Here is a 25,264-nt window from a genome sequence, read left to right as displayed (position 1 = left end):
TCCTTTCCTGCCTCTGCAAGGCCTTGTTCCTGAAGGCTGCACCTTTTGGCGGGCAGGCATGGCTGCTCACGGCTGTCGTCACCCAGGGCCTAGCCAGGTCTGTGCAGGGACAGAGGTCGGTCAGCAGCCGCTAATAAATGAGTGAGCACAGGGAACACAGCCGTGTCATTCCCAGGCCCTCTCCCACCTGGTGGGATGGGCTGTCCCACACTTTCCCTGCCCAGGGAGTGTGACTGTCATGTCTCGGTTCTCAAAAGCCAAGAGAAACAGTACCAACAACAGGCTTTGTGAAAGGCTTGGGGAGAAGCCCTGGAAGCCAAAGTGATCTGACACCTTGGAGGTGCAGCAATGGCAGATAGCAGACAGGGTCTGGACTGGCCACAGCCCTCCCAAATGGAGCACCTCAGAAACCCTTGTGTGTATGCATGTGTGTGTCGGGGGAGGCGGGGTGGGGCAGGTAGGGGCCTACTGGGTGGGAAGCGGAGCCTGGGATTCTGATCCTAGAACTGCCATTAATAAGCTCTCTGACCTTGGAAGGCCTCATTGTCCATCTGTGGAACGAGGGCCTTGGCCTGCTGGGAGGTGTCAAGCCCCTTCTTGCTCTAACTTTATGTGGCTGCACAAGTCATACAGGTATACGGGCTCCAGCACATGAAGCAGTGCTCAGGAGAGGGCACTTAGCCTACTGATGAAGAGGCACAGGGATGCTACCCAGAAGTGTGGGGGGCGCCACATACCCCGATGTTACTACCCTGCAGAGCAGCAGGCTAGTCATGAGCACGAGCTTAGTAATAACACTTCTCTCTACCTGATGGATACAAATGCCATGTTTTGTCTCCAAAAATATATAAATAACTAAAGTCATTGAAAAATAAACACAATTTCATGTCCTTGTATTAATTCCCAAAAATGTTCCAAGAAAAAGGCATGCAAGGCGATCCTGTAAGCAGAAGGGAGCAGCAGTGAGGAAGAGGGTTCATTAGTTTTTCCACTCTTTGGCTTCCGTACAGCTTGATACTCCAGAACGTCCTTACCTCATCTATCTTGGATTGCTGACAAGGGAAAGAAAATGTGAATCCCACAGGCAATTTCTTGTCCTCGATTTTCTTTTTCTCCATGAAGTCTCCCAGGCACTCGGCAACATGATCAAAAAGCTGGAGGAAGCACAAGAGAGCAGTCGGAAGGGACAAGGCAACTGGGCATTTTAGGGAAAAATATGAATGATTCCCTCCAAGACACGCATAAAGGAGCAGGTCCACCCCCGCTGCCCATCCCACAGCTGCTGGGCTTGAAAATTCATGCGGGTGTGAACGCCAGAGAAGACTCCCTCAAAAAGAGCCTGCCCTCTGGGCCAGCACAGCTTAGGAAGCATTTCAAACCCTGCAAATAGAACTGGCCCCTCAGTGGGCAATAAGGTGTATTATCTGGGTATTGAGGAAATTTTTAAATAATGGAGAATCAGTTCATCCCTCCCTAAGACAGGCCTCTCTGGGTCTCCAGACGCCCTTGGGGAGGCCTGTCTGGCCCCTTTGCTGTATCTCTCCCTCTGTCTCCCTCTCTCTCTGCAATTTCAGAAGTTCCATGAGCAATTCTACAGTCTTCAGCCCACTGAGTGATTTAACAATCTTCAAACTATCATATTTTTACTTTTTAACTGAAGTACAATGTGCATGCACACACCAAAGAGCTCACAATCCTAAGTGTAGAGGTCACTGGGTTCACAGAAGCTGCACCCACCCATGTCAACAGCACCTGACCACAAAACACAATGTTATCAGCACTAGACACCCGGTGGGCCCCCCAAAGTCACTACCATTGCCCCAACCCCTCAAGGGGGATCGCCAGCCTCTCTGACTTTTAACACTCTTGATTAGTGTCGTCAGTCTGTCTACTGTGTATAAATAGAATGACAATGTGCCCTCTTTGGTGTCTGCCTTCTTTCTCTCTATACTGTGTGTATGAGGGTCAGCCACACAGTCGTGCATCCTTCTAGACTATTTATCCTCACTTCTGCATAGTATTCTATGGTGTGACTACACCACAGTTTAGTTCATGGGTTTCAATTTAAGCTCACCTGCTCCACAACATATTGTCTGGGATATGTACTTTATGGTCCACTAGAACCCAGAACACTTCGCCTAGCCTCTGCTTGAACACTATCAATGACGGAAATCTCACCACCTCTATTTTGGATCTAATTCCTCCCCCTCATCTCTAAAATATACCTTGAACTGGATATAATGTTTCATATGAATTGTAACTAAAGAAGAGCTTAGCTGAATTAAGAACCTTCCTTTTCCTTAGCTCTATTAATGTAACCAAAGCATATACAGATGACTCATGAACAACCTGAGTTTGAACTGCACAGGTCCACTTATATGTGGATTTTTAAAATAAGTTCATTGGACAATTTTTGGAGATTTCCAACAGTTTAAAAAAACATTTTCTCTAGCTTATTTTACTATAAGAATACAGCATATGATATATATAACATACAAAATATGTGTTGATCAAGTGTTTATGTTATTGGTAAAGCTCCAGTCAATAGTAGGCTATTAGTAGCTAAGTTTTGGGGGAGTCAAAAGTTATACATGGATTTCTGACTGTGTGGGAGGTCAGCACTCCTAACCCCTGCATTGTTCAGAGTCAAACTGTATATACTCTTTGGGCAACCATGCTACAGTCGAGGTAACCCCAGTCTCTTTCACACAGCTGTCGTGACACTAGACCTCCCTTATTCTTGGAACTGACACAGCCACGGAGCTTCCAGAGGCCCAGAAGGCAGTGCTGGCAGGGCCAAACCACACAGCCACAGGAAGCCACCGCAGCCTGCGTGCCCAGACAAGGCCATCTGCCCGAAGGCTTTGCCCACAGTGGTATGCTGGACAGGGGGCTGGAAGGCAATATCCCTACCCCCATCTCTCCCCAGAATGCTGCTAACTCAGCTCCGAAGCCTGACTTTCCTGCCATGGTAAAGGGGATCCTGTCGGCTTTGAGTTAGGAGCCTCTGTCCCTGAGTCACTACCACCCAGGCTATGGCCGCAGTGGGTGGCATGGACTGAGGGAACTCATGACCACCATCCCTAGAGAAGCCTGGCTAAGCTTCCCGCGACCTCTATTTCTGAGTGATGATAAACCCATTACTAAATCCATCTGCACACCCCACGTCATTGGCGCTCAGAAGCTGCAGGCTCCCCAGTGGCCTTCAGGAGAGCTGGACGGCAAAAGGCAGGCTGCCGGCAGGAAGTGGTGGGGAGAGCTCGGGCTGTGGAAGTGAGTTTGCACGGATGGGGACCTGTGACTGGTCCCCACATCCAAGCCAAACACAGCCACCCCAAAGTACTCTGTTGAGGATGAAACACCGTGTTTGTGCAATGCCCACAATCCAGGGCTACGAAGCTGCTCTGGAAGGGAAGCTACCCCCAGGCTAACCTATGCCTGTGAGCAGCGAGAGGGGAAGTCACCCAGCCCCTCTGAACTCAACATTTTAATGCCTAAAGAAATTTTTTTTCTGCCAACACGTTTATTTTAAAAATCCTCTACCAATACCACAGAGACTCAGTTTCTCTGACTGAAAATGGCAGGCAATGACTACAAGAAATACCTAAACATTTATTATTCAAAATTCCCAAAACTAAATAAATGATGTTTTAACAAGATTGCATTTATGCTTCCAAAATTATTGAAGCTTAAAACTGCACTGAAACTTCTGGGATATTGTGTGTGCATGTGTGTGTGTGTGTGTGTGTGCAGAGGGGGAGGGAAAGAGCCAAAGAAGGACAAAGCAAGTAAAACAACCGGAGAATCCAGGGGAAGAGCATATGCAGGAAATGTTTGTGTTTATCTTAAAACCTTCCTGTGAGCATAGTATCATTTCAAATACAAGGTTTAAAAATCTACTGAAAATTGTTGCACATCACAGAAGATGAGAATCACAACTCCAAGAATTACCACCGTTCATAGTCTGTGAGGCTGAGTTGCTTCATGTGCAAAATGGGGCCCTTGGTTTATCAGAGCACTCTGTAGATCCCTAAGAGAGCTCAGAAAAATGGGCCACCAATACTTATTTTAACTTCACACAAAACTTATGGAAGAAAGGAAGTTCCTGTTTCACCCCTGTTTTTCAATTAACAGTCCTTTGCTTCATCCCCTGGATCTTCCTCCTTGCCCACAGCCTTCACATTTCCTCAGTGTCAAAAAATTTTAAATACATACATAAAACAAAGACAAAAAGCAGTCTAAGAGTATTCCATGTTGCTAAAACTGTGACATCTGAAGCCAGACTGCCTGGGTTCAAATCCCAGCTCTATCACTTATGAGCTGTGTGACTCAACGGGTTGGTTCCTTATGATCTGGGCCTCAATTTCCTCATCTATAAAATGGGAATGACAGTAACACCTACCCCCATTGGGTGGTTGTTGTGATTAAATGATTAATCCATATAAAGTATTTAGATCAGTGCTGCGTACATACAAGTACTATGTAAGTTTTTGTTGTAATAATACCACATAATCCTCATCACCATCTTCTCTTTGCAAACTGCTTAAAAGGGGCAGAGGAAGAAACAGACAGCAGGATACAAAGTGATCCTGGGCTGAGAAGATGAGGACAGAGTTATGGAGAGGGGAGGCCCTGGGGACAGCAGTAATAAGAAGAAAGTTGCTGTGGAAGTGAAGGTAGCAAGTGTGCTCCCCTTCATCCACAAACCCTGCCCCTAAAAGGTCAGGCCAAGCCCACAGGAATGCCCGCAGCGCAGGGGGAGAGTCCAGATGATAAAGCAGCAGGCAAGGTGGCTCAACCCAAGGACCCTGGGGAACAGAGAGTGACAGGTCAGTACTGGTTGCCAAATGGGAAGAGCAGGATGCCAACGAGAGGCTGCTGGCCACCTGCAGAAAGGAGCAACACGGCGCCCACGGGGCAGGATGAGACATACCAGCCGGCAGCCTTGCTGCAAACAGCTGATGAGCAGGACGATTTCTGGAGCCCAGGAATGAGGCATAAGTGGGGGAGCCTCCAGGCAGGGCCATCCAATGAGTGAAGCACCCGTTTCAGTGGCTGACGGAGAAGTGTTTCATCTATCCTAGTGACAGTGTCACCTTCAATGCTCGCTGTGACATGGTCTGAAAGCTCTGAACCCAAACCCCTGGAAGCAGGTTAAAAGCTGGCATTAGCCCTTTTCTCTCAAAGAAAAGGCAGAGAGCTTGCTCCAGGTCAAACCCACATTAATTTAGGAACAAAGAGGAGTCAAGAGGAGAAGGCTCCTGGGTCTCATCTTGAAGTCCAGCCCAGAACAAACGAGTGTCCTGGAGAACTTAGTCATGAACCTTGCCATGAACACACCCTCCCTAAAGCAAATATTTGGCGAGCTCTGAATCAGTATCCTGGACAGCAGCCATGATGCAGCAGGTGAGCTACACACTGGGGGAGCAGGACATCTCCAGGAGAGGGCAAGGAGGAGCTCCCACACCCGACGGGCTGATGGAACCCAGAACACCAGATGGGAGGCTGCCTACACCCTGATCACAGGGTCCTCAGTGAGCTAGGAGCCCACCACCCACCACAAGCAGATGGGCAGGAGAGGGGCAGACAGGCCCTTCTGAGCTTGCCCTCAGCTCCTCAGCCCACTAAGGCAGGCAGCCCTTGGGGGTGGAGGGGTCATCCTCAAAGGGATGGGCCTCGGGTACCAAGTGTGAGAGGAGAGAATGGTGATTTCCCAAGCAACGCCTCTTTGCTTTCTGTTCCAAGGACTCCTAGGAGACTATTAAATCCAGTAGTGCAGATTAGCCCTAGGGCTGTGAACTCAAATTCTTGTGGCCTCACAAGGTGACAGCCACTCCCTAGGGCACCTAGGCCTTTGGTGAGGAGGTGTATAACTTGGAAGAAAGGGCATTCTCACCTGCTAAACCTGAGCTGGTTAACCAACACCCAGGATTCTTGGGGAATGAATGTATTTACCCAACAGAGCTGCTGGGCCTCCCTCTTCACCCTGTGCAAGCCCCAGAAGCCCCTCCCATCCCATCCACCAGTTTGTCCAGACAGTGGGGCCTCCACGGGCAGTCACATCCTTTCACCTAGGAGTCCCTCTGCACTCGCATCTATGAGGGACTTCTTCCATGGGCTCAAGACACCAGAGCTTTGGGGTCTGGTTCCTGGAGGCACCCTACGGCCACTGGGTATGCCAGGCCACTGGGGCTGATTGGAGGGGAGCAGGGACCCACCTGGCTTCCACTGCCTTGCACGATGTTCTCCGGGGTGTCATAAATCTCAGACTCCATGTGAACATTCTGGTTTTTCTCATGATTCACTTGCACCCGCAGAATTCGAAAGAAAGACCCGCCAAGATCCAGGGCAATGAAATCTCCCTTTTCTGTTTAAGGGGACAACAGGGATCATTTCAGATTCAAGAGTTACCAGACGGCCCCATGCTTTGCCCACTTCTCGGCTTTGGCCCACCTTCCTCCCACCTCCCACTGTGCTTTTGGCCAGAGAGCAGGAGTCATCCAAACACGGCCCTGTCTGGAAGAGTAGGCAAAAGAAACCCTTTCCCAGCCAAGGTCCTTAGGCAGACTGCCTTTAAGCAGCCCTGCTCTCAACTCTGGGGCAATGGAGTACTGAATTAAGCACAAAGCCCCACTCATCTTTCTCTAATTCTTTACCCTTTTTCAAAAATGGCACTGTTAGCCATAGACTAAAAATAAAAGATTTCAACTCAGAAAGCCCTGTATCTGAGGTCTACCCCGTACCATGGGTGGCTTCCAGGTAAGCTCAAGACAACTACTATGATGAGTCCAGAGCTCCACTTACTCCCCAAGGGATCTTTTTTTAATTGTAGTAAAATATATGTAACATAAAATTTACTATTGTAACCATTTCTAAGTGTACAGTTCAGTGGCTTGAAGAACATTCATAATGTTGTGTGACCATGACCTCTATTTCCAGTTCTATCACCCCAAACAGAAGTTCTATAACCATTAAGCAATAACTCCCTATTTCCCCTTCCCCTGGGCCCTGGTAACCACCATTCCACTTCCTGTCTCTATGAATGTGCCTATTCTAGATATTTCATGTAAGAGGAATCATAAAGTATTTGTCCTTTTTTTTTTGTATCATTAATCTACAATTACATGAGGAACATTATGTTTACTAGGGTCCCCCCTTCACCAAGTCCCCCCATAACCCCCATTACAGTCACTGTCCATCAGCGTAGTAAGATGCGTACTTGTCCTTTTGTGTACGGCTTTTTTCACTTTGCATAAAGCCTCAAAGGCTCACCCATGCCTCAGCTGTGTCAGTGTTTCACTCTTAGGCAGCTGAATGATATCCCGCTGTATGTATATGCCACATTGGTTTATCCACTCATGTGCAGATGGATACATATGTTGTTTCCACCCGGGGGATGTTTCTGACAGAAGTCCCTCTTGGTCACGTGAGAGTAAACCAGCTTGACATGGTTACATCTCTCAGGCCCAGTATGTGCTGGGGTGGATTTGCAGGACAGAGAAAGAGGACAGGGCTGTACAGTGAGACACCATATAGCACAAAGGGAGGTGGCCTTGGGCAGGATTCCAAACCATTAAGCCACCATCAGACGTTCCTTGCCATATTCTTATTAGTTATCCCCAGACATGCTCAAAAAAATCAGTTAAACTCTGTTAATTTTACTTCTGACGTGACATCCTGTCCCAATATACAAGGGTGACAGCCACTCCTGCCACCCTGAGCCCCGGCGGTCTAGTAAGCCCTCAGTCCTACCACAGTAAATACAAGTCTGTTTGTGTATTTCACTCCCCTTCCTAGGGAACATCTCATTTTCCTAGGGAAGCATCTTATATTATTATTCTATTTTTTGGAAATAGTGTTGTTGAGATATAATCCACGCACCATACAGTTCACCCATTGAAAGTATACAACTCAATGGTTTTTAATATATTCAGTTACACCACCATTACCACAAACCAGTCTTAGAACATTTTCATCACCTCAGAAAGAAATCCTGTCCCCTTTAATATCACCACTTCTCAAGTCCCTCATTGCCCACAGCCCTAAGCAACCGTTGATCTACTCTATGTCTCCATAGATTTGCCCATCCTGGACATGACATCAAACTGGAATCATACAATTTGTGGCATTTTGTGACCAGCTCTTTACACTTAGCAAAATATTTTGAAGATTCATCATGTAGCATGATCTGCATTTGACCTTCACTCCTTCGTGGCCAAGTAATATTCCACTGTGTGGATATAACTCTTTCATTTGCCCATTTGCCTGTTGACGGACATTTGGGTTGTCTCCACCTTTTGGCTATTATGAATAATGAATATTTGTGCCCAACTTTTTGTGTGGACATCTTATTTCCCTTGGGTATATACATAGAAGTAGAATTGTTCTATCAAACGGCAACCCATGTTTAACTTCTTGAGGCACTGCCATTGTTTCCAAAGCAGCTACAGTATTTTACATTTGCAACAGTAACACAGGAAGTTCTGATTTTTTCACGTCCTCAGTACTTGTTATTCTCTGTCTTTTCAACTTTGATTTGCATTTCTCTGATGACTAATGACAATGCACACTATTTCATGTGCTTGTCAGCCCCTATTAGATCCCTGGCTCGTTTTAAAATTTGGGTTATTTGTGTTGAGTGCTGAGTTGTAAGAGTTCTTTATGTTCTAGGTAAAAGTTCCTATCAATACATCACTTGGAAACACTTTCTCTCCTTCTGTGGGTTGTCTTTTCACTTTCTTGATGGTGACTTTTAAAGCATGAAGTTTTTCATTTTGATGAAGTACAGTTTATTTATTCTTTAGTTATTTGTGCTTTTGCTGCCATGTCTGAGAATCCATTGCTAAGTCTGAAGTCACAAAGACTCACACCTATGTTTCCTTCTTAGAGTTTTATAGTTTGAATTCTTACATTTAGTATTTGATCCATTTTGGGTTGATTTTCATATACAGTATGAGGTAGGAGTCCAACTCCACTCTTCTGCATGTGGATATCCAGCTATTCCAGCATCATTCGCTGAAATGGAGTATGCAGTTTCTTTTGGGGATGATGAAATTTTCTAACATTAGAAAGGAAACAGATTTTCCTTCATTGAATAGTCTTGGTAACCTTGTCAAAAATGACCATAAATGCACAGGTTTATTTCTGAACTCTCGATTCCCTATTTTCCAGTTTGAATGAGACATAATTGGCATACTGAACTCTCATTTCTGACCCATTGATCCACAAATCTATCCTTATGCCAGTACCACACTGGCTTGACTAATCTTACTTTGTAGTAAATTTTTAAACTGAGAAGTCCTCCAACTTTCTTCCTCTTTTCAAGGCTGTTTTGGCTTTTCTGGGTTCCTTGAGCTTTTCTTCTTTTTTTTTAAGTAATAGTTCTTTTTTTTAAAAAAAAAAAGCTTCTCTTTATAAAGCTGACATCCTTTATCTGATTCGGCCAAGCTGTAAGCTCTGGCACACTGCTCTGTTTCTGGAACTAAGAATGGTATGTGACATACAATCAGAGCTCAGTACTACTTGAACTAATGAGGATGGTAATGGGCCAATGAACAACCAAAGAACTCTCACAGTGAATTTCACTGTTCTTAATCCTCTCTCTCAAGTTCCCTGAGGGAAAGACCACAACTTAGAACTCTGCATCTGCCCTTGTCACCCAGGACAATTCACTAAATGCGTGGAGCTGTTTGAACACAGGGGTGAGTTGCCCATTCATTCATTCAAGGCACCCGTTTGTTGTTCACTAAGCATGGAGCAGCTATGCCACTGGTTTTTTAAAATATAAGCTTTATTGAGAAATAATTCACATGTCATACAAGTCACCTGCTTTAAAGTGTATAGTTTAGCGGTTTTTAGTATATTTACAGAGTTGTGCAACCATCACCACTATATAATTAGAAAATTTTCATCATTCCGAACAGAAACTCCATACCCATTAGCAGTCACTCCCCATTTTCCCCTAACCCTCATTATCTACCAGCAACCACTAATCTATGGTCTATGTCTATGATTTCCCTATTTGGGCCATGTCATAACAATGGATTCACATAATGTGGGGTCTGTTGTGTCTGACTTCTTTCACCCACTCCAATGTTTCAAGGTTCATCTATGTTGTAGCATGTATCAGTACCTCACTGCTCTCTATGGCTGAACTACATTCCATTGTATGGATGTACCACTGATTTTCAAGTGTTGTCACATTGTCTTAAATTGATGTCACAGTTTTTAAATTACCTCTACTATGGTCCAAAGGAAAGAGACTAAGGGAGAAGGCTGGGGAGCAGACGTCATAGATTTGTGGGAAATTCTGACCCTAACTTTATGGGTTGTTTGAATCAATTTAGGGTTTTCTTTGGGCTCCCATCAGAATCGTAACCCTCATGTGCTTCCACTACTACCAGGTTAAAAACTGAATTCCACATAAGGCAGCACCTCTCAGGAGAATGAAGTAGCAGCATGTGGAAAGCACTTTATTTTACCATCAGCTACCAGCCACGGAACCTTTCTGTACTCCAGTCTAAGGGCTTCATCTGCTTCATTTTACTTGTAACTCTCTCAACTTTGTGCTTAAGGAACAACTATTATTTTTAAAAAAAGAAGAAAAGCTCAAGGAACCCAGAATAGCCAAAACAGCCTTGAAAAGAGGGACAAAGTTGGAGGACTTCTCAGTTTAAAAATTTACCACAAAGGAACACTAGTCAAACCAGTGTAAGTATAGATATATGGATCAATGGGTCAGAAATGAGAGTTCAGTATGCCAATTATATCTCATTAAAACTGGAAAATACAAAGATGGTGGCATGAGAGGAGAGACAGAGGCTTCCTACTAAAACTGGATACAATTAGAAAATCTAATTGGCACAACTAATCCTGAGAGAGCAACAGGAAAGAGGACGGCATCAGACTGCACACACCAGGAGAAAAGAGCAGACCACAGCGAACGGGGTATGTACCAGAACCTCCATGGGACCTGTGCTCCTCCCCAACCCCAGCTCACCGGTGGGAGGAAGAGAAACGGAGCAGGGAGGGAGTGGAAGGCTTGGGACTGCTGAATACCTGGCTCCAGAGATCTGCTCTGGGAGCACAAACCTACATTTCATGGTGCTTTCATGAGACTCGCATGACTACTGGGTTGGAAAGTTAATACAGGCAGAGTTCCTGGGGAGACTGGGATTCTGGCTGCTTGTGGAAAGCAGTGATCCATACCCGGCTGCTCTGGGACAAAAACTTATACCTGTGTGACTGGCCCACTGGCTCAGACAGTGGAGACAGGCACAGCAGCCGAGAGGTGGGGAACAGCTCTTTCCTACCCCCAGGCACCAGTACCGCTCCCCTGCGACCCCTGACATTGCTTCAGGGGCTGGGCAGCTCCAGAATAGAGCTTCTTGACACTAGAGGGCACCATATACAAACATGAAACGCCAAAGGAACCTTGTCCAGATGAAAATTGTTAATACAACTCCCAAGAAAGTTTTAAATGATATGGATCTCATGACTCTTCCTAAAAAGGGAGTTCAAAATAAAAATCATCAACATCCTAATGGAGGTACAGAAAGATATCCAAGAACTCAGGAATGAATTCAGGTCAGAGATCCAATCGTTAAAGAACACGATGGAGGGTATTAAAAGCAGGTTGGATATGGTCGAGGAGACAATAAATGAAATAGAAACTAGAGAAGAGGAATACAAAGAAGCTGAGGCACAGAGAGAAAAAAGGATCTCTAAAAATGAAAGAATATTGAGAGAACTGTGTGACCAATCCAAGCGTAACAATATTCGCATTATAGGGATACCAGAAGAAGAAGAGAGAAAAAAAGGGATACAAAGTGTCTTTGAGGAGGTAGTTGCTGAAAACTTCCCCAATCTGGGGAAGGAGATAGTCTCTCAGGCCATGGAGATCCACAGATCCCCCAACACAAGGGACCCAAGGAGGACAACACGAGGACACATAGTAATTAAAATGGGAAAGATCAAGGATAAGGACAGACTGTTAAAAGCAGCCAAAGGCATAAATAAGATCACCTACAAAGGAAAGCCCATCAGGCTAACATCAGACTTCTCAGCAGAAACCTTATAGGCCAGAAGGGAGTGGCATGATGTATTTAATGCCATGAAGCAGAACGGCCTGGAACCAACATTACTTTATCTGGCAAGATTATCATTTAAATTTGAAGGAGGGATTAAACAAGTTCCAGATAAGCAAAAGCTGAGAGAGTTTACCTCCCACAAACCATCTCTGCAGTCTATTTTGGAGGGACTGCTATAGATGGAAGTGTTCCTAGGGTTGGATAGCTGTCACCAGAGGTAGTAAAACCACGTTAGGGAGGGTGGAGCAGCAGATTATGAGGCCAATGCAAAATTAAATTGACTATCCCCAAAGTCAATCAAGGGATAGACAAAAAGTACAGAATTTGATACCTAATATATAAAGAATGAAGGAGAAGAAAAAGGAGGGGAAATAGGAAAGAACCCTTAGATTGTGTTTGTAACAGCATACTAAGTGAGTTAAGTTAGACTCTTAGATAGTAAGGAAATTAACCTCGAACCTTTGGTAACCAAGAATCTAAGGCCTGCAATAGAAATAAGTACACACTTCTCGATAATCACCCTAAATGTAAATGGACTGAATGCACCAAACAAAAGACACAGAGTCACTGAATGGATAATAAAACAAGACCCATCTATAAGCTGCTTACAAGAGACTCACCTCAAACTCAAAGACATGCAAAGACTAAAAGTCAAGGGATGGAAAAAGATATTTCATGCAAACAATAGGGAGAAAAAAGCAGGTGATGTAGTACTAGTATCAGACGAAATAGACTTCAAAACAAAGAAAGTACAAAGAAAGTAACAAGAGATAAAGAAGGACATTACATAATGATAAAGGGCTCAGTCCAACAAGAGGATATAACCATTATAAATATATATGCACCCAACACAGGAGCACCAGCATATGTGAAACAAATACTAACAGGACTAAAGGAGGATATAGAAGGCAATGCATTCATTTTGGGAGACTTCAACACACCATTCACTCCAAAGGACAGATCCACCAGACAGAAAGTAAGTAAGGACACAGAGGCACTGAACAACACACTAGAACACATGGACTTAATAGACATCTATGGTACTCTACACGCAAAAGCAACAGGATACACATTCTTCTCAAGTGCACATGGAACATTCTCCAGAATAGATCACATACTAGGCCACAAAAAGAGTTTCAGTAAATTCAAAAAGATTGAAACTCTACCAACCAACTTTTCAGACCACAAAGGTATAAAATGAGAAAAAAATTGTGCAAAGAAAGGAAAAAGGCTGACAAACACATGGAGGCTTAAAAACGCGCTTCTAAGTAGTCAATGGATCAACGACCAAATTAAAATGGAGATCCAGCAATATATGGAAATAAATGACAACAACAACACAAAGCTCCAACTTCTGTGGGACGCAGCAAAAGCAGTCTTAAGAGGAAAGTATATAGCAATCCAGGCATATTTAAAGAAGGAAGAACAAACCAAAATAAATAGTCTAACATCACAATTATCAAAATTGGAAAAAGAAGAACAAATGAGGCCTAAAGTCAGCAGAAAGAGGGACATAATAAAGATCAGAGAAGAAATAAATAAAATTGAGAAGAATAAAACAATAGAAAAAAAATCTATGAAAACAAGAGCTGGTTCTTTGAGAAAATAAACAAAATAGATAAGCCTCTAGCCAGACTTATTAAGAGAAAAAGAGAATCAACACACATCAACAGAATCAGAAACGAGAAAGGAAACATCACAACGGACCCAACAGAAATACAGAGAATTATTAGAGACTACTATGAAAACCTATATGCTAAGAAGCTGGAAAACCTAGAAGAAATGGACAACTTCCTAGAAAAACACAACCTTCCAAGACTGACCAAGGAAGAAACAAAAAATCTAAACAAACCAATTACCAGCAAAGAAATTGAAGCGGTAATCAAAAAACTACCCAAGAACAAAACCCCCGGGCCAGATGGATTTACCTCAGAATTTTATCAGACATACAGAAAAGACATAATACCCATTCTCCTTAAAGTTTTCCAAAAAATAGAAGAGGAGGGAATACTTCCAAACTCATTCTATGAAGCCAACATCACCCTAATACTAAAACCAGGCAAAGACCCCACCAAAAAAGAAAATTACAGACCAATATCCTTGATGAACGTAGATGCAAAAGTACTCAATAAAATATTAGCAAACTGAATTCAAAAATATATCAAAAGGATCATACACCACGACCAAGTGGGATTCATCCCAGGGATGCAAGGATGGTACAACATTCGAAAATCCATCAGCATCATCCACCACATACACAAAAAGAAAGACAAAAATCACATGATCATCTCCATAGATGCTGAAAAAGCATTCAACAAAATTCAACATCCATTAATGATAAAAACTCTCAACAAAATGGGTATAGAGGGCAAGTACCTCAACATAATAAAGGCCATATATGATAAACCCACCGCCAACATCATACTGAACAGTGAGAAGCTGAAAGCTTTTCCTCTGAGATCAGGAACAAGACAGGGATACCCACTCTCTTCACAGTTATTTAACACAGTACTAGAGGTCCTAGCCATGGCAATTAGACAAAACAATGAAATACAAGGAATCCACATTGGTAAAGAAGAAGTCAAACTGTCACTATTTGCAGATGACATGATATTGTACATAAGAAACCCTAAAGACTCCACTGCAAAACTACTAGAACTAATATCGGAATACAGCAAAGTTGCAGGATACAAAATTAACACACAGAAATCTGTGGCTTTCGTATACACTAACAATGAACCAATAGAAAGAGAAATCAGGAAAACAATTCCATTCACAATTGCATCAAAAAGAATAAAATACCTAGGTATAAACCTAACCAAATAAGTGAAAGACCTGTACCCTGAAAACTATAAGACACTCTTAAGAGAAGTTAAAGAGGGCACTAACAAATGGAAACTCATCCCATGCTCTTGGCTAGGAAGAATTAATATCATCAAAATGGCCATCCTTCCCAAAGCAATATACAGATTCGATTCAATCCCTATCAAATTACCAACAACATTCTTCAATGAACTAGAACAAATAGTTCAAAAATTCATATGGAAACACCAAAGACCCCGAATAGCCAAAGGAATCCTGAGAAAGAAGAATAAAGTAGGGGGGATCTCACTCCCCAACTTCAAGCTCTACTACAAAGCCACAGTAATCAAGACAATTTGGTAATGGCACAAGAAGAGAGCCACAGACCAGTGGAACAGAATAGAGACTCCAGACATTAACCCAAACATATATGGTCAATTAATATTTGATAAAGGAGCCATGGACATATAATGGGGAAATGACAGTGTCTTCAACAGATGGTGCTGGCAAAACTGGACAGCTACATGTAAGAGAATAAAACTGGATCACTGTGTAACCCCATACACTAAAGTAAATTCAAAATGGATCAAAGCCCTGAATGTAAGTCATGAAACCATAAAACTCTTAGAAAAAATATAGGCAAAAAATCTCTTGTACATAAACATTAGCAACTTCTTCATGAACATATCTCCCCAGGCAAGGCAAACAAAAGCAAAAATGAAGAAGTGGGACTATATCAAGCTGAAAAGCTTCTGTACAGCAAAGGACAGCATCAATAGAACAAAAAGGTACCCTACCGTACAGGAGAATATATTCGTAAATGACAGATCAGATAAAGGGTTGACATCCAAAATATATAAAGAGCTCATGCACCTCAACAAACAAAAAGCAAATAATCCAATTAAAAAATGGGCAGAGGAGGTGAACAGACAGTTCTCCAAAGAAGAAATTCAGATGGCCAGCAGACACATGAAAAGATGCTCCACATCACTAGTTATCAGAGAAATGCAAATTAAAACCATGATGAGATATCTCCTCACACCAGTAAGGATGGCTACCATCCAAAAGACAAACAACAACAAATGTTGGCAAGGTTGTGGAGAAAGGGGAACCCTCCTACACTGCTGGTGGGAATGTAAATTAGTTCAACCATTGTGGAAAGCAGTATGGAGGTTCCTCAAAATGCTCAAAATAGACTTACCATTTGACCCAGGAATTCCACTTCTAGGAATTTACCCTAAGGATGCAGCACTCCAGTTTGAGAAAGACAGATTCACCCCTATGTTTATCGCAGCACTGTTTACAATAGCCAAGAAATGGAAGCAACCTAAGTGTCCATCAGTAGATGAATGGATAAAGAAGATGTGGTACATATACACAATGGCATATTATTCAGCCATAAGAAGAAAACAAATCCTACAATTTGCAACAACATGGATGGAGCTAGAGGGTATTATGCTCAGTGAAATAAGCCAAGTGGAGAAAGACAAATACCAAATGATTTCACTCATCTGTGGAGTATAAGAACAAAAGAAAAACTGAAGGAACAAAACAACAGAATCACAGAACCCAAGAATGGACTAACAGTTACCAAAGGGAAAGAGACTGGGAAGAATGGGAGGGTAGGGCAGGATAAGTGTGAGGAAGAAGAAAGGGGGTATTATGATTATCATGTATAATGTGATGGGTGGGGGCACGGGGAGGGCTGTGCAACATAGAGAAGACAAGTAGTGATTCTACCTCTTACTATGCTGATGGACAGTGACTGTAATGAGGTTTGTGGGGGGGGACGTGGGTAGGGGAGAGCCTAGTAAACATAATATTCTTCATGTAATTGTAAATTAATGATAACAAAATAAATTTAAAAAAAAAAGAAACAAGCCCAAAATGGAGTCACTTGCCCCTCACAACAGCAAATCAACATTTAACTAGAGTTTCAACCTATCCTAGGAATGAGAACTTTTAACAGTCAATTTGAAATTTCCTGGTCAGACCTAGTGAGGTAATCTATATAATACCCCTGCTCCTCCCACTAAGAGAAGGTGACCTTGCCTGAAACAATCCTTTTTCTTTTTTGCTGATAATTTCTTGCCCCATTCCCCTTCCTATAAAAACCTTCCATTTTGTATAATTCCTCAGAGCATCTCTCTGCTTACCAGACGGGATGCTGCCTGATTTATGAATCACTTAATAAAGCCAATTAGATCTTCAGATTTACCCAGCTGAATCTTGTTTTTTGACAGAACTCCTAGACCAATGAGAAAACAGCAGTAAAAATAAGACTTTCTAGAAAGTAATGAAGAATACATCTAAAAACCCTTGAGTTAAAGCTGCATTCAAAGGAAATATTATGACCTTAAATTCTTTTTTACTTAAAATGGGAAGCTGAAAATGTCTGACTTCCTTCAATTTAGAAAATTAGAAAAAATAAGATTGGCCAAATATATACTAACTCAAAAAAATAATAATAAAAGAGGATGATAACTTAAACTTCTAAATCAAGAAATAGTAGTGTTTTTCTGCTTTTAAGATTTAGGTGCATAAATTCCAGAATAATATCAAAGAATTGAAATAGTTGCCTCTGGGAGAAATTGGGTTGGTAAAGTATTACAGAGAACCACTTTTTATCATTATAAGTTTATGGTATTGATGTCTGTCTTGCCAGTGGGTTTCAGCCCTGGGCAAGTTCACTACAGATTCAGTGAGAATGAGGAATGGCAATGAAACATTCTCAGGGTAAAAGGGTTCATTACCGGGCTTGTTCTCCCAGCAATAGATCGAACACTAGAATGACACCTGCATCCAACAGTCTGCAGGTCTGTAACGCTTGTCTCTGCCTCTGCCCAGTGCACTGGGCAGAGCTCTTTATACAATGACTCGGTCAATAATAGCTTATTGCCTTGGGTGTGGAAGCAGTAGCCTAGCAGTAGGCCAGTTACATCATCAAGTAGTTTAGGTTCAGGTGAGGATCCTGGCCATAGAAACTTCAATTTTCCCCACAACTTCTTTAACAATATTGATGACTTTGATGAAAATTAAATTAAAAGATTTTTGAGCAAAGGTAAAGTAGATCTGGGAACTTTGATCCATCCTGATATAGTGGAAAGAATATGGATAGTCAAACAGGGCTGAGTTTGAATTTTGCCTCTCCTGCTTACTGTAATAGGATCTTGGGTGACACACTTGGCCTTTAAGTCTGGATTTCTCCCTTTGCAAAACTGGGGCATTGACTTGTACACCACTACAGGAGAGGACAGAATGGGTTCCAGCCTCCTGGGGCAGACCAGGTGTCCCCTCCCACCCCCTTCCCCAGCAGAGGCAGAAGCCCTAGCCACAGACACTTGCAGATTCACTCGTGCATCAGCTCCCTGGTTTCACTTGGTTAAAATTGTTGTTTTGGTTTAGTTTTTCCATAAACCACAAGCGTGTTAGGTATTTTAGTCTCAAGTTTCCTGGGCAGATATAAGCCACAGCTTGGAAATCTCAAACAGAAAACAGGTAAACATTGGTGTTAAGAGTACTGACAGTAGGCGTCTTTACATCTACATCCACATTTGAAGAGAAAATATATTTCTTTATGCCTCAAATGCTGTAAACAGATCAACTCCAAAAACGAAATCCTGGGAAAATTCAAAATCCTAAGATTAGTGAAATGTACCTCTCTTGCTGTTGTGAAGAGTAGTTCCACTCATGTTTCCACACATCCTGGAGCCCAGTCGTGTCACTCGGTGAGGAAGGGGCTGAAGGTAAGGGACAAGGCAGACACTTGGAAAAGCAGTAACCATACAGGGCGGGAAGTATCCATATTGCTTGGATCCATGTTTCAGGAAGGCTTCAGGAGTCAGTAGCCTTAAAGAGAGGCCTTCCAGATTAAGTGGGAGTTGTCCAGGTTAGGGAAGAGGGTTTCAGAACAAGGGAAGAGGAGTGCCTACACTTGGTTGCAAACTGGAACTACGTGGAGATCTTTAAAAAACAGTAATACCTGGCTCCCAGTCCCATACATCCTGACTTAATTGGCCTGAGGTGTGACGTGGCCTCGGGAGTTTTCAAAGCTCCCAGGTCATTCTAATGTGCAGCAAAGTTTGAAATCACTGGCCTACACCAGAGCAGGGCAAGAGCCTGAGGCTCTCTGTAAACTGAATGGGGAGCTGGAGTGAAGTGGGGGTGGAGAGAGGTGGGTGAGTGAAGACAGGACGGAGAACGGACAGGAGGCAGCAGTGGAGAGAGACAGGGCCGGCGAAGCTGAGGGTGAGGCCCAGGCGTCCGGTTTGGATAACTGGGTAAATGTGATCCGTTTTCTGAGATGCGGAATACAACAGGAGAAAGGGATGTGTGGCAGGGAAGACCTGCGTATTAGAGACGGTGCGTGCTTTTCACAAGGAGATTTGGCTCCATAAATAGCAACCACGGCCGGGGTCGTCATCATCTGAGAGGCTGTTCAAACCCGCGGTTTTACAAGGATTAGAGCAGTGCTTTCGCCCTCTGGCGTCATCATCTGTGTATTACAGGCCCTCAGACCGCAGGCAGCACAGCAGGGGACGCGCTGGTCGCAGGTAGAAGCAGAGTGGAGGTCAGAGAGGAGTAAGACATGGTTTCCCCTTAATACTCAGGCCAGGATCTCCCAGGTGAGCGCCACGCTTGGCGTAACTGTGAGTAAGGGTCTCCTTTGGATGATACTGTCTCTGCAAAGTGCTCACGTCATGGAGGAAGCCCAGTGCAGAAGAAAGGGCACTGGACGGGGAGCCTGGAAGCTCAAGCTTCAGCCATAGCTCTGTCAGCACTGGCTGTCTGACCTCGCGTGAGTGCCGTGCCTGGACATCAGTGTCCTTATGCAGAGTAGGCATCTCTGAAGGGCTAAGATTATATCTGTGTCGATGGCCAAATAGTGGGCAAGACTGACATTCTCTGTCCTCCAGAGAAGACACAAGGGGCAGATCTCATGTTTCCCAGAGGGCCTGCCAAATGCCATGAGTAGGGAGCAGGAGAAGCTTCCAGGAAGAGGTTCAATCTGGGCCCTAAATAGATTAAAAAATAGTGTCTATGGCACTGTGTCTTACACTCCAACCTTGGGAAATTCAGGAGAGACTTGTCACAGAGAAGCCCAGTGGTAAGAGAAGAAGGGGTTGGGACAGATCAGGCTTTGAATGTTGGCTCCCTCAATTGCATAACCTTGAACAAGTTATTTATTTTCTGAGCATATATTCCCACCTGAGAAATGGGGATATGATATAATAACAACAGCAAACACTTTTTACCCTGTGTGCCAGGCACTGTTCTAAGCATTTTACATGTGTTAACTAATTTAATCCTCACAGCAATCCTTTGAGGTTGTACAATTAGCCCCATTTCACAGATAAGGAAGATGAGGCACAAAGAGGTTATGCAACTTGTTTCATCACAAGGCACATGGTGCACAGCAACTGCTGTGACCACAGAGATGACACCTGATGGATTATACATTAGTGTGAACAACAGCATAGAAGAAGTGAGCTCATTGGCTGAGCTCAGTCTTCTGGGTAGGTCAGTGTTAAGGAGAGAATCTCAAGAGATAGAAAGTGACGTTCTCCAATAAGCATCAAGAACAAAGCATGATCATTTATGACCACATCGTGACACCTCATGGTCCCAGACATTTCAAATGGGACCATGGCAGGAAGAAAGGGCAAGGGCCCTTAGAATTGGCTTCTCCCCACTGCCCCAGTGAGTGCCATGGTGCCAAAGCCCACCAGAGTCCTAAAGAAGGAAGATATCTTCTCCCAGCTTCCCATGCAGCTAAGGTTGGTCATGTGACCTCATTCTGGTCAATAAGATATAAGGGACTTCTGCTGGGACAGTCCTGAGATTTTCCTCTCTGCCAAAAGAGAGAGGCCTAAAATGAGAATTCTTTTCCTTCCTGCTCCCTTCCAGGGACAGGAATGCTGTCGTGTAAGGCTGTGACATTTGGAGCTACTGCAACCATCTTGTAGTCATGAGATAAAGGTCACCAAAATTCGAAATCATTGAGGTGTTCAGCATGGAATCATCTACTTCTAATTCTAGTTTAAGTCAGTGTTACTTATAGCAAAAAGCACTCCTAATATTACATCTCAGTTGTTGTCAATGTGTTTATTCACTTGCTCAATCATTCATTTATTTAATCAGCAAGTACCTGTGCATATATGTGCTAATCACAAAGGAGAGAAGGGAAGATATGGCCATAATCAAGAACAGACATAATACCTGCTCTCATGAATTCTTAGCTTGGTAAGGGAAACATCCTTCAAACAGTATGATCGGTCAGGATGTTAACAAGAAGGAAAAAGCAGAAATGCTATTGGAGTACAGAAAAAGATAGTTAACCTGAGTAAGTATCAAGGAAGTCCTTGAAGGCTAGTGTATTATTTAGGGTTAAGTGCTATCATAGAGTCCAAAATACAGTGCCTCAAATAACAGAGAAGTTTTTTTTCTTGCTTTCTTTTCTTTTTCTTTGTCATATAACAGCCCTGAGCTCAGCCATCCACACATGGCTTCCCTCTCTGGATTCAGGATGGCAGCTCCTGTTCCCATTTCCCAGTGAGTAAGAACAGGGGAGCAGAAGTGGGGGCAATCAGCTCCCTCTTTAAAGATGAGAACTTGAAGTTGTAAGTATACACGTTTATATTACTTTTGCCCACATCTCATTGGCCAGATCTTAATCATGTGACCACATCCAGCTTGGAGGGGAGGCTTGGAAATGTGGTGGGTGGCTGGGCAGCCAGGTGACAGGAAGCTTCTACTGCTAAAAAAGACAAAGGGGAAGTGGTCCTGAGGGGCAGTCAGCAGTCACACAGAGTGAAGGAGTGGGATCTATTTGCCTCTTATCCCTGAGAGCTAAAGGAATTATTGTAGGGTTTCAAGCCAGACGTGCATGTCAGATCTGTATTTTTTAAAAGATCACTGTGGCAGAGGATGGAGTGAAGGGGAGCCAGATGATGCAGGGGGTAGTGGGGAGGCTGTTGCAGGAAATCTAATGATAAAGGTGACCTGGACCTGGTGGGGCTGGACAGAAGGGCACATGAATCCAGGCACCTATTTGGCCAAGTGAAAAACATTTTTTAACAAGTATGATAAGAAATAGATGGGATTCCATCATGAGTTGAAGGCACAGAACACCTTTGTTCATTCTTGTTTTCCACTGGTCAGAGGGTCTTCGGAACCCCCCGGCCTCATGATGTCATCTTAGTGGAATTAAACTAGAGTACTCCAAGCTGACGTTGTGAGGACGGTCAGCTGTGATTTCCAGTAGAGCCATGCCTGCCAGGCTCTGCTCCCCTATGATAGGTAGGTGAGGGAAGACATATTTTGCAACTGATCTCAGGTGGCCCACTCCAGGGTCAGGATCAATGGTCAAGAAGACCATTTGGCCCAAACAGCACATGCTGATATATCCTCAAGGAGGTGGCACTGGAGGGGCCTTTGAAGGACCAGTAAGAATACTTCAGACAAAGTGTCCCCGAAAGGCTGTTGAAGGCTCTCTTCGTCAGTCCCCTTTCTCCCTTTCTAGCCTCATTCCTGGCAGGAGATGGACAGTCCAATTATGTCAATATGGAAACTTAGCTTTAGTTTTTCCTGCCTTTTACCACACTTGAAGGATGAAATGCCAATTAGTTTTTTCACTTCCTAGGAACACCTACAGGTTAAAGGTCTCTGTGCCCTTGGGGAAAGCACAATGGTTTCTTTTGGTTGCTCGACACCATGAAAGAACATGAAGGGTGGTGGGGTTTGGAAGAAGAGGCTGAGATTTTACAGAGGAAGGCCTTCCTTGAGAGGGCAAAGGGGAGAGGGGACTTGGGGCCAGAAGTGAGTACTCAGTCCCTCTCCCTGGCAGGGCCCTGGGAGGAATGACCATGGCAGGTGGGGGAGGGGAGGTGGCACACTCTGAATAGAAGGATCTCCAAGACCCAATGCCCAGCTGGGCCCCAGCATGTCTTAGAAATAACAGTTTCCTGGCTTGGAGGACCCTGCAGAACAGGGTGAAGAGGCATCTGCAAAGCTACCTGTATGGATTAACACCCAGTGACCAAAAAATGCCCAGCCACGGACGCCCTAGCACTCTGGGCAGCCCAGGGTGGGCATGCGGGCCGGTGGGGCCCCAGGAGAAACAGGATTTCCCTGCCAACACAATGAGATGGGGACTTGGAGTCAAGATTAAGTTAATTTTTAGAGAATAAGGAAAGGAGCTTTCTCACACCCCTGGGTTTGTGGACTGAGATTTATACTTGCCCATCTCCCACTCCTTTCCTGCAGGAACCCTCAGCTCCAGCCAAGCTCATCTGACCCCTCTGTCAGGATTGGAGCTCACCCCCATGTCCCCTCCTCTGTTACTTCCAGGGGCCACTCTAGCAGCACCCCTCACTCCCCACACCTCCAAAGGTTTCTCTCTCTCTCCTCTGAAGCTCGAAGTTCATGGTGTCCCATTTGACGAGTATCGTGAGCTCTCTCTGCTGCACTGGGACCTGGCTCCCCAACTTGGCTGGGGGCTTCATGAAGATAGAGACATGGCCCTTTCTCCTGACTCTGGGCTGATCATTGGAGCCCTGCAGGGGAGGCCCTGTCCTCCCAGAGAGGTGCCTACCTTTTGTCAACCTGTCCTCACCGCATCCCTGCCACAGCACCCATTGCCACATTTGCCAGCACCTTGTGAAGACACCACGTCCCCTTTATCTGCAAAACTCAGGCTGCCACTGGGGTGACCCCCAGTCACCCAACCAGCGGGCAGGTGTTAGGGTGCCCCTTCTAGGATAAACCTCACCTACTTCCTCCTCTGCCTCCCATAGATGGACAGATGTTGCTGGAGCCTGATGCTGAGAAATGAACCCGTTCTGTGTTAAAAGCCTTGAGCCCTGTGCACACCAGGACAGAGCAGATGTAAACACCTGCGGACTCTCTTCCTCAGCTAGATAAGCTTCAGGCTTTCAGGAAGAGGCAGTACCCAGCAAGCTCATGGTGCGTAAAAAGGTGTCAGCCGCAGCCCGAGTTCTTGGTGGAGACCAGCTCTCCCTCTCCCAGCTGAAGTCTCAGGCTTGGGGCCACCGATGTTCAGGCCAGGGATCAGGGGGCACGGTGCTCACCTCCTAAAGGGGACAACCTGGGACCTCTGGTTTATGGACAAAGGGAGGCTATCCATGAGGAATAAATCCTGGAATTTATTATTACTTTTTATATGCTAGAAACCACGATGTACTCCAACAGTCCTGTGTGACCTGCAGAGACATACTCTTCTAGTTTAAGCTTTAGGTCCTATGAAAAGGAGAATTCTATTTCCTTCAACCCCGAAAGGGCGACATTTTCAGTTTTACTCAGTGTTTGTTGTTAATGTATTCACCTGACATTTATTGAGTGCCTACTATGTGCCAAGGTGCCAAGCATTACACTGCCCTGCCCACCAGAGTTGCCTAAAACCCCCCCATTGGGGCTAGTTCTATTAGTTTCAGGCCTTTATAATGATACCTATACTCATTAGACACAGATATAGAGCTGGACAGATAGACGATATATACATAAGATGCCCCATCCCTCATCCATGAGTCATGTTTTAAATTTTGTTCATCATTTTCATTCAGCCAACACCTCTAGGGCGTCTGTGATGTGTTGGCCACTCTCCTAGATTTTGGACATAAACAAGACACAACCCAGGCCCTGAGGAGCCCCCACATCCATGTGAGAGGGAGGTACCAGGAAGGCGGTCTTAAGGGGCCTAGACAGAGAGGAGACAGGCCAGTGAAGGCCATGCAGGACAGAGGGAGTGAGCAGGGCTGTGCACCCGCCTCGCCAGCAAGGGGGCCTGGGAGGCCTTCCCCTCCTGGGGCTCCCAGCCTCTTCTCCGAGTGAGGAACTACATGGAACTCCTGAGTCTTTGAATTTCATGGACCAAAAAATCCCACCAAAATCTGAGGGGACTACAAGGGGTCAGCAACATTTTATTCTAGAGAGTAAGGAATTTTAGAGAAAAAGGAAAACCATCCTACCCCCTACCATCATCATCATTTCATGAAAGAAAGGACATTTTAGCCCAAAAAGCAGGGCGGAGATAGTCTCAGAATGAAGTCTGAGCCTTCAAACCAGATTCATTTAGGAGAATTAAATGCTGTCTGTGTCGTCCTTGTCCCCGTGTTGCCCAGTCCAGGTGAACCTTGTGGTGACTACGTGAAACACAGCACTTCCCAGCACGAATGTTCCATGATGCTGCATGTGACCCATTGAAGCCATGACCAAGTGGCCCAAGGCCAGCACAGTCTCTAGGCCAGAGACCCAGTCAAGTGACCTCAAAAGGCTGCTCTCATCCTATTTAAGGGGCACCCAGTCCACAGGGCCTCCTGAAGCCCCCTTTCTCTCCCACCCTCTTCCTGCGTCCC

At 44.5% G+C, this 25,264-nt stretch overlaps 1 protein-coding gene across 1 annotated transcript in view; it reads right to left on the bottom strand.

Annotated features, from left to right (window-relative positions):
- LOC130684476 (hexokinase-1-like) overlaps positions 1-23,395 on the bottom strand; it is a 51,045-nt gene extending 27,650 nt beyond the window's left edge. Inside the window, exons 1-3 of the mRNA XM_057505374.1 lie at positions 23,275-23,395; positions 6,219-6,367; positions 1,035-1,154 (exon numbers count right to left, since the gene is read on the bottom strand). Of these exons, the coding sequence (XP_057361357.1) occupies positions 1,035-1,154; positions 6,219-6,367; positions 23,275-23,395 (390 nt within the window). The remainder of the gene's footprint in view (positions 1-1,034; positions 1,155-6,218; positions 6,368-23,274) is intronic.
- Positions 23,396-25,264: the final 1,869 nt, after the last annotated feature.

This window comes from Manis pentadactyla, chromosome 8 (genome assembly GCF_030020395.1).
Source record: "Manis pentadactyla isolate mManPen7 chromosome 8, mManPen7.hap1, whole genome shotgun sequence".
In the NCBI taxonomy this organism is placed as follows: Eukaryota; Metazoa; Chordata; class Mammalia; order Pholidota; family Manidae; genus Manis; species Manis pentadactyla.
Note: the sequence above shows the minus strand (reverse complement) of the source record. Positions and strands in the feature narration are given on the sequence as shown.